Raw genomic sequence first — 17,618 nt, 5'->3', positions numbered from 1 at the left:
CCTGCTTTAAGTCGCAGTAATACAAAAAATCTCCATTCTCTCTTAATTAATGATATAAAATGTTCTTTGAAACACTTGTAATTACCACCAATTAAAAAAAAAAACAGACAAAAATAAAATCGCTTCCCCCTTTCCAAGAAATCTGGATATGGATACAACCTTGAATTGAATGGGCGTAACAGATTCTGCCAGATAGAAAGTTTTGTACTAAGATAAACAAAATAGAATACATTATATCTCTAATTCCTTGAGTATTCTATTTTTGGACCTAAAGCCCAAATGACGTCACATTATCTGTGGTTTTTCATTTGTCGACAAGGAATTTTCAATGCACTGGTCACATAGCTCGGATGAAATACATAGCAGACGTAACACCTGAGCACACCTGCATTCCCCAATCCCACCTGTCAGTGTTTTCAAAGTCTTGTCAGTGGTCAGGTGTTTTGTCTTCACTGCGCCAATGGCAGCGAAGTGGTACTCTGCAGAACTTGTTGTCCCCACCCCTACTAAAAAGTAGCAGAGATATGAACAAGTAACAGAACACACACCCATGAAGTGCATTGGTCACATGTTTCCGGTGCTCACAGATAGCACATTTTATGAATTAAGTTACACTTTTCAAAGTCAGTTAAGATCTTTTTTTTTCTTTTTTTTTTAAAGGAAACCTCATTTAAGATCTCTTTCGATTAATACATCCTACATTTTATTTATATGAAAATGTGTAATTTTATTGTTTTTTAATACAGAAAATATAAGAAACAGATTGAGCTTTGAAAAAAATGAATAATTAGCAGCTGTGTCGAAATTTTAATTCGTGACTATCGGGACTATTCAGGGCTATCCCTATAGACTTGTTAATTATTAATTTGAAAAAAAAAATACTTCGATACATAGTGGTTCTACTGTTTGACACAATCCAACTTATTTATCCAAGTTGACATCAGTCAACCCTCTCTCTCTCTCTCTCTCTCTCTCTCTCTCTCTCTCTGTCTCTCTCTCTCTCTTGTAAACACCAAATTATATATATAATTCTCTAAGTCACCCAACCACGCACGTACGCCGGCTCTCTAACCGTGACCTCCGTATGTCGAAGGCGCCGCTCTAACCCTCGATGAAAAAGTCATAGAGAGATAACTCTTTTATTTCTGCAAGTCGGACTAGAGTTACCCCACTTAACTTTGGCGGCGACAGAGAGCGAGGCTCAGAAAAAAAAAAAAAGAGAGAGAGGGGGGCCTATGCTACGCCGCGGGTCGGCTCGTTATAAATAATCGTATTACTTAATGTGTTTCTTTACTGTTCATACTCTTGTTTGCCTGGTGTCCTAAAGAACAGCACAATTTCATCAAGTGTACTATTGTATGTGCACATTTTGTATCTCATACGCTAGAAAAAATTCATGAGTACCAATTTATTCCAGCGCCATTAAACTGAAACATTTATACCGCATAGGTTTATCGGTGACTTTAATTATTATTTTTTTTTTTTTGTTATTTGAAAGTTAGTTCTACATCAAGTTGGTTATGTCTGAATAAATATTAATTTATTTCACTCTGTAGCTCAATGGACATGCTTGGTCAGGAGGGGGAGGTATCTACGAGATTTTCGTGCTGTCTTTGGGCGTTTAGCTAAGACTTCTCTCACCGAGGTTCGAACTCTCGCCCCACTGATAGGTTGTTAAGCGGTTTATAGGATATCCCATAATTATTAGTTTCGGCATTACGTATTAAGTTATTATTATTATGTTCGAAAAGAACGAGTATTCATTCCCTGGCGCAGCCAGGGTCGAGTTTCGTTAAAGAGAAACAAAATTCATCGTAGTCCTTTTATCAGTTTCCACCGAGGAATTTTCTGGTGATGTGGCAGATCTGCAGAAGTACCGCCCTCTGACAGGCAACGAGGATGTTCCTAGGAATGCCAAGGGCCTTGAAGGTATCTGTGAGGTCAGTTGTTATTATCCCCTCGGTTGATATAACAATGGGGTATATTGTTGTTTTAGATAACTTCCATAAACACTTAATCTCTAAGCCAAGGTTCCCATATTTATGTTGTTTTTCCAACTCAGTTTTTCTTAAATTATGAGACAGTGGTACGGCGCTGTAACATAATGGTAGCGGCGTTTTCTTTTTTATCGATGAGCAGCAGATCAGGGCGATTAAAATCTACCGTTATTATTATTGTAATTATTATAATAAACCTAGACTTTTTTTTTTCACTTCAGTCAGTTAACAGAATAACACGTGATTGGGGCCCCTGGACCACGTGGTCATCTTGCAGTCATTCCTGCGGCTATGGCACAGCTTACAGGATACGTCGGTGTCACGTAGCGCACAGGTAGGTGTCTGGACACTGTCTCTTGTAACTTTAACAAAACAGGAGGCCCACTGGTGGGCCCATAATAAAGTGGTTAGCTAGTGCGCCTAAAGAAAGAGAAGGAATTCATTTTTAATGACATGTTTCACGATAGTTAGTTCAGGAATATTCAAATTTCGTTCAGCGTAATTGTTTCCCGTTTTTCTATATGATTTTTCGCGCACCCCTCCCCATGTCATAGTAGTCATAGTTATCAAATGTGTCAATACAAGGCATTGTGAGTACAATGTAGTAAACCTCTTAATGTGTTTCTATGAAACATGGTGTTTCTAATGTCACATATTGTGTTACTGACCAATACAATGTCCAGTTTATCCGGAATTAATGCCAGATTTCGAATGAAAATGGTTGCACTCATGAATCTAGTTTAAAAATCCAGGTGTCCCCCATCTTGAAATTAACCATCTACCCCCTCGGCCTCGATTCTTTTGAATATTTAATGGGTTTCATTGTTTTTAGTGTTTTGTTAATTAATAATAATAATAATCTTTATTATACTTGACAACATTTGTCTTGCTATTGTGCACTGCCGTTATTACCATCAATTATGACAGACCATGTTGTGATGTCATCATTCTTCAAAATCAAAAAATTAATGCTCCCTTTCTTCCTCGTCACCTTGGCAACACACACACACACACACACACACACACACACGCAGTCCATTAAAGTAACTAGGAAGTAGATTTATCTTCACCTCTGAAAGAACATCCGAAACTTGTGAACAATTTACAAATAAAGTAAAAAAATAATAATAAAAAAACAATTGAAAAAGTCACGCCTTGTACATGGCATCTATGGCCTTCTTTATTCGCGAAGCGACAATGGATCATCTCGGTGAGATGAATGCCTAGGCATTAGCTGTGGTCGGAACGATGTCGCCCACACATCAGTTCCCACCTCTCCACGCAGCTGATAATTCCAAAGGAACGGCAGTGCCGATACAGTCTGGGGTCAGCGGCGTCGCAGCTTCTGTCAGAGTGTAGCACTGGGTGCTGCAAACTGCCTTAGGGTCGCCAGCTCCTGACTTTTCCTCAGGGTTGACTCCCGAAGCCTTTCCCATGATTGTGTATAGCTGCAAGGCAACAGAGGTTTGAATTCAGAGTTTTATTTCTCCTAGGTGGGTAGCCAGCCATGGCTAACGAGCCCCTCCTGCCCGAAGCTTACTGGTCAAGGCGCCAGTTACTCGCCTTTGCCCCTTCTCCTGTTAGTGAGAACAGTTCCGCCGGACTCAATATCTGAGCCACACGTGAAGGCCAGGAGTTGGACTGGTTGTCAGAGGCTATTTGAGACGCATGCCATTGGGAAGCATTTTATAGGTAGTGGAGTGCTTACATCCATTACCACTTCCGGCAATGACAATCTTGCGGAACCTGTACATGGCACACAAATACATGATCATGCTAAACTTCGATGGCCTATAGAACAGGGGATCTCAACCTGTGGGTCGCGACCCCCTTGGGGGTCGATTGACCATTTGCCAGGGGTCGACTAAGACCATCGAATAAATATGGATTGGTATTGTCTATTCTTCTATTGCTGTGTGTGTGTGTGTGGGGGGGTCGCGGCAGAGTGGGGGGATTGTAAAAAGGGGTGGCCGAGCTACAAAGGTTGAGAACCGCTGCTATAGAAACAATCAGCCATACATCTAAATAAGGAAGAAATATGAATTTAGCATTTTTTACAAGAAGCACTTGAACGTTTATCTTAATAACAAAATATTTTCATTAATTAATAACAATTATGAATCAGCGCTAAAAGGTGTATGGGAAAAAAAATTTGACTCATTTGTTAACTTTTTTTTTTTTTTTACTTAAAGATTCTAAAATCAATGTTCATATTTATATTTTATTTTCCAGCCCAGATATTTGTTTATTTTTATGATAAAATAACATCCAATCCGACATTGTAATCGGAAAAATAAAAGGGTACGCGTTGTAAATCTATGACATGAAAAATAAAACAATTGAAAAGAAAATTGAAGAAAAGATCATTTTCTTTACTATATAATAACATTTTATTTGATGGCGCCTTTAAGATTGATCACTTCGTGATTGGACAATCACATCTCTTTGTCTTTTTGGACGATATTATAATATTTTTTTTTTTTTTGTTTTTTGTTTCGATATCAGCACACCGAGCTGTGATGTTTAGAGAAGGAATAAACAGTTTATAGATTTATACGCCTAATGAGAAATGGACAAGAAACGTTAAAGTTGTTGATTATTATGAACGAATAATAACAAGACTCTGGATATAACTTATAAGACATGAAATCAGCTGTTTAATCTAACGCCATATTGGTTGACAACAACAGTTACAAGGGATGTTACTCCCAAACACCGATTGGTGCAACCTATATAAAACACACATCAACAAAAGTAATTTCAAATTTTAGAAGATTATATTAGATATTCTATTATAATCAGAAGATTCTGCCCCACACGTTGTGGTTAGATAAAGAAATAAACAGTTTATATATTTTTTTTATATCTAATGAAACAATGACAAAAAACGTTTCAATTTTTGCAAATTGTAAAAGAAAAAAAAAAGTAAAGTTTCCCCTTTCAGGCCTTGAGATCTAGACAGATGATGTAAAGGCCATCTGTTTCCATGGCCAAGGGTTAACAAGCAGGGTGTCGTGTGGCCAGCACAACGACCAACCCCTTCTACTTTCCCCAACTTAAGTCAGATACCCAATAGAGTTGGGTGGACTCAGGGGCGCCCTAAAAATCCCGAAGTTCAAAATCCCAGTCTTCACCGAGATTTGAACCCAGGGCCCAAGGTTCGAAAGCCAAGCGCTTAACCACTCAGCCACCGCGCATTCAAACTGTAGAAAAGTGTTTCTTCCTGTCGGTGACAATGTATCGCAATTTTATACCTGTACCTGGAAAATGCAATCTTACATCTGGAAATTAAAATCGTCTACCTGGAATTACAAATCTTTTCTCTTTGTTTACTGACTACAGCATCCCTCTACCCTGTCCTCTCCCCTTTTAAGATATTCTATTAATACTCTTCTAGTGTATCTATTAATATATAAATATAGCTCCGGGAATATCACTAGAGTTAAAAATAGCCTTAATGCATCTCTGTTGCAATCACTGCAGCTCACGTAAGGAGTCTGACAGGAGGAGACAATCCAAGTGAAACTGCAACTTCCTCAGCTTGAAACTAATGAAACATTTAAAAAAAAAAAACTTATACAAAATCTTTATTTATAAACTCCGTATCTATGGATGAATCCAGCATCAACGCCTCTTCAGTTCAAGCCTCAGAGAAGATTGCCTCTATTGTTTCCTCACTATCACAGAAAGCCTCCATCAAATGGGACAGATGTTTTAATGCGTATCAGAATTGGAAATGTAATACTCAGGGTGAAAAAAAGTTACATACTCACAACCACTCTAAATATTTACACTCACGCCACCTTTCAGAATCCCTTATTTATAAAACCGCTAAATATTTAGTCATTTGAAAAAAATTCAGTTCTTGGAATTTCCAAAAGTATAAACATAAATTGTATTTAATGAGCAGAGGACTAATCTTTTGTTTTTCATTTTGAAACTACCAGGAGTAGTCGTGGTGGTTAAGTGGTTAAGCTCTTAGTGTCCAGGTTTCGAATCCTGGTGAAGACTTGGATTTTTTTCTTTTTTAATTTTAAGATCTTTAAGGCTCCTCTGAGTCCACCCATAATGGGTACCTGACAATAGTTTGGGAAAAGTAAAGGTGGTTGGTCGTTGTGCTTGCCACATGACACCCTTGTTACCCGTGGACCACATAAACTTTTACATCATCTGCCCTGTAGATGGCAAGATCTGAAAGGGGTACTTCCAGAAGTAAAAGGAAGAACATGAAAAATAACTAGAACTCTTCTTGGCGCCATCTTCGCCGTCCTGCTGGAGGTCTCGTCCAACATGTAATAATCTTCCATTCTGAAGGAACAATCGGTCGATCTTTTATTTTAGACTGACGTTGTAAACCTGGTAACAGATTATTCTAACTGATTAGGACCAAAAAAATAACATAAAATAACAATATAACTCAATTCCATAAAACTATCGGTCACTACCGCACCATAACACTGAACCCCAGTTTGAGGATCATTGGCTTAGGGTACGAGTATGATAATGATATATACAGAGGAAGTGTACTAAATAACTCAACTTCTGTCCCTGGTAGCTACAATATTTGCTACGCCCCTGTATACAAATCAGTATTCTCGCTTTTTGTAGACATTTTCTTATAACTAAGTGTCTTCCTTATCGTCTGCTACGAGTGTCCTATGAAATATTATTAATTGAGTGATTCTCTTCAATCCTCTTCGTAGTGCTGCACGGAGCGGGTTACTAAGATACACAGAATCATCTTTTGTTTATATTTCTTCAGTTATCTTAGGGCGCCGGTAGATCTTAGGGCGCCGGTAGGTGTTTATTTTCAGCATATGTTGAAACTGGGCAATAAATCAACTGTTGATTGTCAGAGCTGACATGTCTAGATACATGCTGTCTATGACACTAGGTGGGTCTACTAGCATGTGGTCAGGAAACGCTTACTTTAGCGGTTCTCATGCATGCTGTCCATGACACTAGGTGGGTCTACTAGCATGTGGTCAGGAAACGCTTACTTCAGCGGTTCTCATGCATGCTGTCCATGACACTAGGTGGATCTACTGGCATGTGTCCTGGAAACATTCACTTCATTGGTCCTCATGCACGCTGGCTATGACTCTGGGTGGGTCTACTGCCCTGTGTTCTGCTTCAGTGGTTCTCATACGGATACTTGCGGTCTATGAAACTGGGTAGGTCTACTTGCATGTTCTCAGGGAGCGTTCACTGTATTTTAGTGATAATTACACAGGTGCAAGATGTCCATGAAATTTGGATTGCAAGGGGGCAGCCATATACAAAATTATATTACTGATACCCAGTAAAAAGAAAAATAAGTTATAATTGTGAGTTCCCCTAGGTCCCAAGGATGTGACAATGGGCTAGGTAGACACACTTGTTATGAAAATCAATTCAATAATGACAATCTTTTTGAAAAAAGTTCCTTTTTCAGACCTTGCGATCTATAGGGAAGGTAATGTAAAGGCCATCTGTTTAAAATTGCCCACGGTTATAGAGAGTGTCATGTCAGGTACCCATTAGAGCTGGGTGGACTCAGAGGCGCCCAAAGATCCTGAAGTTAAAAATCCTAGTCTTCACCAGGATTCGAACCCGGGACCCCCAGTTCGGAAGCCAAGCGCTTTACCGCTCAGCCACCACGGTGGTCACACAATAGAAAGTTGTGAAGGCGATTTCATCTCGATAGGATGATGAAAAGTGATCACAATAAATTATTCTAATTGTTTTTCACATATATTGACAGAAGCGTAAAGCTAATAATAGGAATTGCAGACGTGATTTGAGTGCATACCTGTAAGTCCAATCAGGGCCGGACTTAGGCCACTGCAACCTATGCGGCCGCAGTGGGCCCCGCGCTTTCAAAGGCCCCGCGCGATGCGAATTCTAGGTGTAAATTATTAAACCATTTTAACTTAATATTAAAGGGTTCTTGGAATTCTCCTGAAATTATCAAACATAAGAAAAAGTCATGAAAATCTCATGAAATTATTAAAATCTTCTGAAAATTGATGCAAATCTCCTTAAAACAGACAAAATTGTCATTTCGGGGTCTCATTCAATATGGAAAACGCCAATCCTACTCGCGATTAAAAAAAAAAACAAAAACGGCATTGTCAGCTTTCATTTTAAAAAAATGCAATAATAAGCCAAATTTTAATCAAAACAATTCTTATACTTAATTTAGTTTAATAGTCACTGGCATACAAATATAGATATAGAAAAAAAAAAGCGATATTTTGCTAGTCGATAGTAAATCTAAAAGGCAGATCTGAATGTTTATCGGCTTTTTGTGAAAAAACTACTATCTACTGTAGATGGCTCGTAAAGTTAATTCTTGACAGTGATTTTGTAATTAATAAACTATAAATAAAATGCAAAGACGAATTTATTTTCTAATACAAAGTCTTAATTTTCACTTATTTATACTCATCGCAACCCAAATTAGGCCCCGCAAAATCCGTTTCGCATAGGGCCCCGCAACCTGTAGGACCGGCCCTGAGTCAAGTACTTTTGAAAAAGCTACATTAGCGGATTAGCTCAGCGCCTAGCATTTGGGTTTCCAAAGTGTTAAAGCCGGCCCTGGGTAGAATCGTTTCCTCCACTTTTTTTTCTCTCACGTTTTGGCTGTTCTTTTATTTAACTAGCTTTTCAAAACTTCACAGGCAAGGGAGAGAACAAGTGTGTCAAGGACCATCAAAACAGTATCAGATTTGTAACAATCGGGTAAGTAAGTTACCTTTCCTTGCTCCGTCCGAGAAATGTAAAAAACAACAACCCTGAAATAAAGAGGGAAAGACATTCTTTTAAAAGTTTGTATTTAAATAAAATGTAAACTTGTCTGTTCGGGACTGCTTAATGTTTAATTTATTACCATGGCGGCTCCCTGGACACCAAAAAATTAACGGGATTAAAAGCACATCAAGGAACAAAGGGAGAGAAATATACATGTCACGCAACAGACTTGTCGTCCTTTAGCCCGCCACGACTTTTATTATAGGACAATTTATAAACATGTAAAAATGTTTAATGTATTCCCCCCCCCCTGTCCAGGAAGGTTTCTTTCCCTCCATGCGGGTATTAAAGTGGATTTTAAAGTCATTTCATTTTCCTTTTTTATACATAATTTCATAGGCGGCCCTAGCAAGTATGCGGGCCTCTGGGCGAATGTCATATGATGGACCGACTGATAATATCATCGAAAGAGCTTTTATCGTAATTGGTATAGATGTTTGGGAGGCTTCACCTGTAAGAGACCATCTCCAGTAGGCTCTAAAATCGGAATTTTTTTTCGATAATAAAAATGTTAATTGGGTGTAGATCTACTATGTACCATCACAAGAGGGGCGTTACATGATTGACTATATACCATCAAAAGGAAGGCTTTACATCCCCATCAATGCACCTCTTTTCACTTACCACCTCTTTCTTCACTCGTGGCTAGTTTTTTTTTTTCAAATATAAGAAACCTCGCTATTTTCTTTTTAAATAGCTTATGAAAAAGGGAGATAATTTTAATCAAAAGATAAAATTCTGTATTTATTTCCCTTTTCGATTCTTGCTCTTGTTAGTCGAGTCTCTTTGCTCTTATACCGCTAATGAGGTGTTTTCGGAATTTTAGATGTAGGATTGGACTCTTGTAGATCCATTTATGTTTCGTTCTACCGTATGTGGAAACTCGGCCTGTAGTTAACTCTTTTCTATAGATTGAGAGAATTTAAGTTTCTAGAATTGGTTAGAGAGGGAATGAATTGACTAGATTTGTCACTAGATCGAAAGAAAGCGGGAAATGAGACACGGAGATAGTGAGGAGGCAAGAGAAGGGAGACCACAATGACTGTCTCAGATTTACAAAGGAGAAGTTCAAAACCTATAATTTATTTAAAGTCATTTTATCAAAATGTCGCTTTACTTTTACTGACCAGAACTAAGTACATAGCCTTTTGTCGCGACTTTGGTGCATTACTTTTTGTTGCGACTTTAGGGCGCTACTTTTTGTCGCGACTTTGGTGCACTGTTTTTTGTCGCGATTTCGGGGCGCTACAATTTGTCACGACTTTGGCGCGCTATTTTTTCGCGACTTTGAGGCGAGCTTATAAGTTAGACGTAACTTTTGTACATCAAGCAGATAATCATTGATGCTACAATTCCTTTTTTTTTTCAGAGATGTAATGATGACCAGCGGTCAGATTACCGGACCAGAGAGTGTGCCAAACAGAACAACGTGTATTATGGCCACAAGACGTATGTTTGGGAACCTTACATCAACAGTATGTGTGCCTTGTGGTTACATCCCTTTTTTTTTCTCTAGAATTTCTCTATTTGCATGTCTAGCCACGCGACAACGTTAGGAAGAGGAGGCGGGGCTATTATTAAGAATGATGGGCGTGACAGTGCCACAAAACAGATGGGTGGTTGCGGAAATGAAAAGGGGTGTGTGTATGTTTTCATCTCCTTTGATATATACAAAAGTGGTTTTATTATTACCTTCTCCTTAACTCTTTCTCGCCGTAATTATTTACCACATTCTGGTGGAATCAACGCTGGTATCGTCAGTTAGGAGAGAAAGAGTTAAAAAACAAGATCATTAGAATGTCAATGATGTGTTGTGTTCAAATGAGTTCAGAATTCTCGCCACTGCAAGAACATCTCAGAGACTTTCGTTCTGTCATGTTTCTATACAATGAGATGAAAACGAATCTATATGACCTCCTCCGGCCCTCGTGTGACACTGTCACATCCTTACATCTTTAGTCCAGCCTTCCTGATTTAACTTCTTTTCCATGAACCTAGGATCATTTCACTCGTACCAATACATTTGGACTTTAAGCTTCATTTTGTGTTCATTGTTTGTTTTTCTTCCTTTGTTTCTTGCTGGCGAAGGCCTCGTAGCCCAAACCTCTTGTGTTTTAGTTATGATATAGTTGAGCCTCCTCTGCGCACGTTTTATAGTAGATCTATATGGACCAATGCTCTTGTTCTGTATCTCTAATGTCTGTGCATGTTTTTATACTACATCTATATGGACCAATGCTCTTGTTCTGTATCTCTAATGTCTGTGCATGTTTTTATACTACATCTATATGGACCAATGCTCTTGTTCTGTATCTCTAATGTCTGTGCATGTTTTTATACTACATCTATATGGACCAATGCTCTTGTTCTGTATCTCTAATGTCTGTGCATGTTTTTATACTACATCTATATGGACCAATGCTCTTGTTCTGTATCTCTAATGTCTGTGCATGTTTTTATACTACATCTATATGGACCAATGCTCTTGTTCTGTATCTCTAATGTCTGTGCATGTTTTTATACTACATCTATATGGACCAATGCTCTTGTTCTGTATCTCTAATGTCTGTGCATGTAATGGATATCTGGTGATGTATTTAGTATGGTAACTGGTGGAGTATCTGGTATAGTATCTGGGAAAGTACCGTACCGGATGCAGTATCTGTTTGAATGTCTGATGGAGAACCTGGTGAAGTATATGGTAGAATGTTTGGTGGGGTATACTATAGTCACACTATAGTGTATCTGGTAGTGTATGATCCCAGCGCTAGTTTGATTGACATTTTTGTTACGTAAGCTAGACTTGTTTGTTGGGTCATAACATGATTTTACTCTACTATTTATGTAACTCTCTACATGATTCTACTCTATGTTGTGGCACGGTTACTATGTGTGGTCAACCGTGAAACACGGTCAAGTGTTGGAGTTAGGGGACTTGCGGAAAGTCACGGGTGTGTTGTAAACATGGGCAAGGAAAGACCATCTAGTGGAGTTGCTTGTATAGAAATGTTTGCCTTGATACTATTAAATGCTTTACAATTAAAGGAATTTGTTTCTTCACACTCTACTCTCTATGTAACTCTCTTCATGATGTTACTCTACTCTCTATGTAACTTTCTTCATGATGTTACTCTACTATTTATGTAACTCTCTTCATGATGTTACTCTACTATTTATGTAACTCTCTACATGATGTTACTCTGCTCTCTATGTAACTCTCTACATGATGTTACTCTGCTCTCTATGTAACTCTCTACATGATGTTACTCTATTTATGTAACTCTTCATGGTGTTACTCTACTATTTATGTAACTCTCTACATGATGTTACTCTGCTCTCTATGTAACTCTCTACATGATGTTACTCTGCTCTCTATGTAACTCTCTACATGATGTTACTCTATTTATGTAACTCTTCATGATGTTACTCTACTATTTATGTAACTCTTTACATGATGTTACTCTACTCTCTATGTAACTCTCTTCATGATGTTACTTTACTATTTATGTAACTCTCTACATGATGTTACTCTATTATTTATGTAACTCTCTACATGATGTTACTCTACTATTTATGTAATTCTTTACATGATGTTACTCTACTCTCTATGTAACTTTCTTCATGATGTTACTCTACTCTCTATGTAACTCTCTTCATGATGTTACTCTACTATTTATGTAACTCTTTACATGATGTTACTCTACTCTCTATGTAACTCTCTTCATGATGTTACTTTACTATTTATGTAACTCTCTACATGATGTTACTCTATTATTTATGTAACTCTCTACATGATGTTACTCTACTATTTATGTAACTCTCTACATGATGTTACTCTACTCTCTATGTAACTCTCTTCATGATGTTACTCTACTCTCTATGTAACTCTCTTCATGATGTTACTCTATAATTTATGTAACTTTCTACATGATGTTACTCTACTATTTATGTAACTCTCTACATGATGTTACTCTACTATTTATGTAACTCTCTACATGATGTTACTCTACTCTCTATGTAACTCTTTACATGATGTTACTCTACTATTTATGTAACTCTCTACATGATGTTACTCTACTCTCTATGTAACTCTACATGATGTAACTCTACATGATGTTACTCTACTCTCTATGTAACCATGTTCTCTCAATGGACAGGTGCTGCCCCGTGTGAGCTGTCCTGCAAATCCGTGGGTCACGGCTACTACGCCCGGTTTAAGGAGGTTGTGGACGACGGGGTCATCTGTAACGAGGAGAACACTGCAGTTTGTATGGAAGGCAAGTGTTTGGTGAGTGTTGCATATACACCTCTTGACCATGGACCATCTTTTTAATGTCTAGCATTCAAAGTTGAAGTAGTAAGATTTAGCCGCATTGCTGAATTCATGGTGGCTGAGTGGTAAAGCGCTTGTTTTCCAACCGAGTCGGGTTCGAATCTAGGTGAAGGTGGGATTTTGAATTTCGGGATTTTTGGGCCCCCTGATGCCTCCCAACTCTAATGGGGACATGACATTAATTAGGGAATGGTAAAAAAACGTTTGGTCGTTGTGCTGGCCACATGACACCCTCGTTAACCATGGGCCACAGAAACATATGACCTTTACATCATCTGCCCTATTGATCACAAAGTATGAAAGGAGATAGTTTAGTGTTTTACTGTTAATTTACTGATTCTTCTAGCACTAAGTTCAAATTCCTATATGTGATTCAGCACACAGGTTGTGACGGTGTTCTTGGCTCCAAGACTCCTGTCGACCACTGCGGTGTATGTGGCGGGGACGGCTCCAGCTGTCGCTTCATAAGGGGCATCTTCACCCGGACCCATTTGCCCATCCGTGCTTACAGCGAGGTCACGACCATACCTGCTGGGGCCAGAAACATCAACATTACAGAACTGAGCCGAAGCAGGAATCACTTAGGTCAGTAGCGCCGATACGTTCTGGTCTGTTAAACGAACTTTCTTGAACAAAAATAACATAAGACATAGTTTTGAACACAAATTAACATGATTAATAGAACGATTGTATAGCGCTTTGGAGGCGGCTGGCTGAGTGGTTAAGGGCTTGGGTTCCGAATCTGGGGTCCTGGGTTCGAATCTCGGTGAAGACTGGGATTTTGAACTTTTTTTGGAATTTCGGGATTTTTAGGGTACCACACTTTTTTTTTAAATTGTGGTTAGCATGCCATTGTGGGGTCCAATAGCTGTATTAATCATGTTTCTAATCTCTTCATTTTTTATGCAGTCTTTGCAAGTGATACCTAGGATCTTTCTGTAGTATCTTAGCTCCATTGCTAGGATCCTCCTCTCTAGCTCTACAGTCAGCGTCCAAGATTCACAAACATACAAGAATGTTGCCGTGACCAGGGAAAGCATCAGTCTACGCCTTTTCTTTCCAGATTGTTTTGAGTCTTGCAAGTGCTGCCGAGAACCAAGCGATTCTGGCCAGAATTGTACAAAATATACATCTATAACTATAACTTCAGTGCAATAATTTGATTCGTTCTTTAATAAGAAATTATCGCCTTCGTGCCCCCCACCCCCACCCCCAACCGGCCTTTCTTGTCATCAAGCTGCTGCATACAAACAACAATTTAATTTATAGAGCGCTGTTAACAAACATGATGTAGGCTCAAGGCGCTGTGATAACATTACAAACATAAACACGACAGCTAAAATGACAAACTAATCTATAAAAAGGTTTTGAAAAGATAGGTCTTAATGGTGTTCTTTAATGTAGTTAAGCATGTTATCTGTCTGAGATCAATCGGGAGTGAGTTCCAAACCTTTAGTCGTGTACTGAAAAAGCCCGCAAGCTTTTGAGGGAGAAACGTGGCAATTCTAGAAGCGTTGAGTCCATTGAGCCCAGGGTTCTCTGGGGGACATATGGAGTGATCAGTTCGCTAAGGTGCAAGGACATTTCTTTATTGTCGATCCACTGACGACAAAGTGTGGCCACCTTGTTCATTAAAATAAATTTTAAAGATTATTCATAAAAGTAAATCTTCTTTAACACATCGATATTTTAATTCACTCACCGAAAAGAAGTTTGCCTCATTTTAGTAAGGGATCTATAAGATCAAAAAAAAAAAAAAACTTTACAATTACAATCTTTCATTTTTCTATCCAATCCAACTATTTTACATTTTGCATTTGCCTATTATGTTTCCTCTCTCGGTATTCCTTAGCGCTCTCTACAAGCAAAGGTTATTTTCTGAACGGAGGCTTGAGACTTCAAGGTGAAGGTCAAGTACACGGAGCCGGAACCACGTTTTCCTACAGGACCGGGTCGCTTGGCTGTAACGGCGAATGTCTGCAGGCAGGAGGTCCGCTGAACTCAAGCGTCAAAGTCGAGGTAGGTGGCTTCCGACTGACACTCGCTGGAACATGACAAGTAGCGCTCGCATGCGACACCATTAACAGTAGTGACGGCGCGCCCTAGTGTTTCTGACTTAACGGGATATGTATCAAAAGTCTGTAACTCTAGAAGCCATATTTTTTTTTCTACTTCTGCGATTTGGTGCGAGGTCTATCGTTGTCATCTGTTATCCTCGGGTTACATTCCCCTTGGCCTGGCCTCACACAATTCGAGGAGGGAGCTCATAAATCTTGAGCTTGTTTCTGTCATAACTTGAGACCCGTGGAATTTGAGTTCCTATGAAGTCAACAATACATTTATAAGGAACGTAACACGAGTGGAAGGGGGGCTGATAGAGTTTGACAGCAAGAGAGCATTGGAGAGAGAGAGAAAGAGACAGAGAGATGAATTGAAGATTTGACGTAAAAAATGATGGCGGTCGAGCCAACGATATTTGAATGGAAGAAAAAATTGGTCAGGTCAAAAAGAGTGTCCTGCGCAGACGTGAATGAAATGTATTCATCCGCCCTCCACTATCTCTAGGCATTCCAGTCGAAATCTTCCCGAGCGGTTACTCTAAGATAGTTTATGGCCCCTTTTTACTGCAAAACCTTTTAGCACCTGTGTGACGCCGCCCATAAAAGAGTCCGTTAGCTTCATGGTGATGTTGAATAGGCATCTTGTCATAGCGCTGCATTATTAGCGCTAATCCCTCAATGTTGACTCTTATTTACAATACTGAACAGATCATACCGTTAACATTCACATTATTTTATGTCTGGAAAAAAAAAAAAGAATATATTTATATGTTAGTATCTTAAAGTCATAAAATATATAGACTGGACAGCAAGACGATTTTCAATCCTTTGTTTATATATGGTATTTAAATCGTAAGTGACCAAAAAAAATCTCAGTACCTAAACCAGTGATGTTAACTAAACCTATATTGCAAAGAGGCTCAACCATGACATTCTGAGACAATTTAAAATTCATTTCTAAATAACTCCCTTTATATTGTTACATCGATTGGTAAATTAATATTTTGTTGACTCATAAAATTGTAATGCACAACATAACCGCAACTAATATTGACTAATTCCAGTACCTTTTAACTATTTTAATTTCTGAACATTTCAAAAGATAATTCTGTTATCTCTTGAGTTGTACATTTGCGGATGATTACTGCTTGGTTCTCTATTCTCGAAATAGGTCATATCGTTTGGACGAAACCCTGGGATTTCTTATGAGTTCAGTGTCGACCAGGGCAGTCAGGTACTCGTGAGTGGTCAGCCTGTGCTGCCCAAAGCTACCAACGATGACCACAGGCAGCTGGCAGTGCCAGAAAGTAGCCGAGGTGACGCTGAACAAAGAGATGAAGGTAACAAGTGATGTACTTGATAGTTTAAATCAGTTTGATTCATATGATCTACTCTGATTGCTTAGTTCACTTTGATTCATAAGATTCATCTGATTGCTTAGTTCACTATGATTTATATGATTCACTCTGATTGCTTACTTCACTATGATTCACTCTGATTGCTTACTTCAGTTTGATTTATATGATTCACTATGATTGCTTAGTTCACTTTGATTCATATGATTCACTCTGCTTAGTTCACTTTTTAGTTCACTCTAATTCATATGATTAACTGCTTAGTTCACCTGGATTGAATCCCATGATTCACTCTTAGCCTACTCGATAGTTCTGCTTGATGAATTGTTGAGATGTTCTCAGCATTGCAATATATCGGATTGTATGTCAGTGGAAATAATGAGATAATTTCTCGTTTTCTTCAAGCTGTTAAATAAGCTTCCAAGTTTCCTCTCTTTAGCTCATGTCTTGTCCTAAAATAAAATATAATGGACGCTCTCTCAACCTTACCCGCGTGATTCAAAGAATGGATAGGCATTATATTTGGTGCCAATTCATTTGTAGGAGATTGTTGTAAGGTTGTTGCTAGTCTTACCTCCAAAGCGGTTCTCTCAAGATTAGGTCCTGAAAGCTTAGGAGAAGAGTGACTCCCCTTTCGTTGACTTGACTGCCCAAAGGAAATTCGCCTGAGTCTGTGCCACATACGTTTTAAAGGTGAAAAGCTGGCAAGTGTCTGGAGCTGGCAAGTGTCTGGAGCTGGCAAGTGTCTGAAGCTGACAAGTGTCTGAAGCTGGCAAGTGTCTGAAGCTGGCAAGTGTCTGAAGCTGACAAGTGTCTGAAGCTGGCAAGTGTCTGAAGCTGACAAGTGTCTGAAGCTGGCAAGTGTCTGAAGCTGGCAAGTGTCTGAAGCTGGCAAGTGTCTGAAGCTGGCAAGTGTCTGAAGCTGACAAGTGTCTGAAGCTGGCAAGTGTCTGAAGCTGACAAGTGTCTGAAGCTGACAAGTGTCTGAAGCTGGCAAGTGTCTGAAGCTGGCAAGTGTCTGAAGCTGGCAAGTGTCTGAAGCTGGCAAGTGTCTGAAGCTGACAAGTGTCTGAAGCTGGCA

The 17,618-nt window shown here is 38.9% G+C and overlaps 1 protein-coding gene across 2 annotated transcripts in view; it reads left to right on the top strand.

Moving 5' to 3' along the window:
• Window positions 1–17,618, top strand: part of LOC106070965 (thrombospondin type-1 domain-containing protein 4-like) — a 150,564-nt gene that overhangs the window by 117,963 nt on the left and 14,983 nt on the right. For both annotated transcript variants that reach the window (XM_056018267.1, XM_056018275.1), the window contains 7 exons: window positions 2,219–2,331; window positions 8,660–8,720; window positions 10,159–10,264; window positions 12,947–13,077; window positions 13,500–13,707; window positions 14,975–15,141; window positions 16,354–16,522. In XM_056018267.1, the coding sequence (XP_055874242.1) occupies window positions 2,219–2,331; window positions 8,660–8,720; window positions 10,159–10,264; window positions 12,947–13,077; window positions 13,500–13,707; window positions 14,975–15,141; window positions 16,354–16,522 (955 nt within the window). The remainder of the gene's footprint in view (window positions 1–2,218; window positions 2,332–8,659; window positions 8,721–10,158; window positions 10,265–12,946; window positions 13,078–13,499; window positions 13,708–14,974; window positions 15,142–16,353; window positions 16,523–17,618) is intronic.

Source organism: Biomphalaria glabrata, chromosome 1, assembly GCF_947242115.1.
Source record: "Biomphalaria glabrata chromosome 1, xgBioGlab47.1, whole genome shotgun sequence".
Classification (NCBI taxonomy): Eukaryota; Metazoa; Mollusca; class Gastropoda; family Planorbidae; genus Biomphalaria; species Biomphalaria glabrata.
This window is presented reverse-complemented; position numbering and strand designations above follow the sequence as displayed.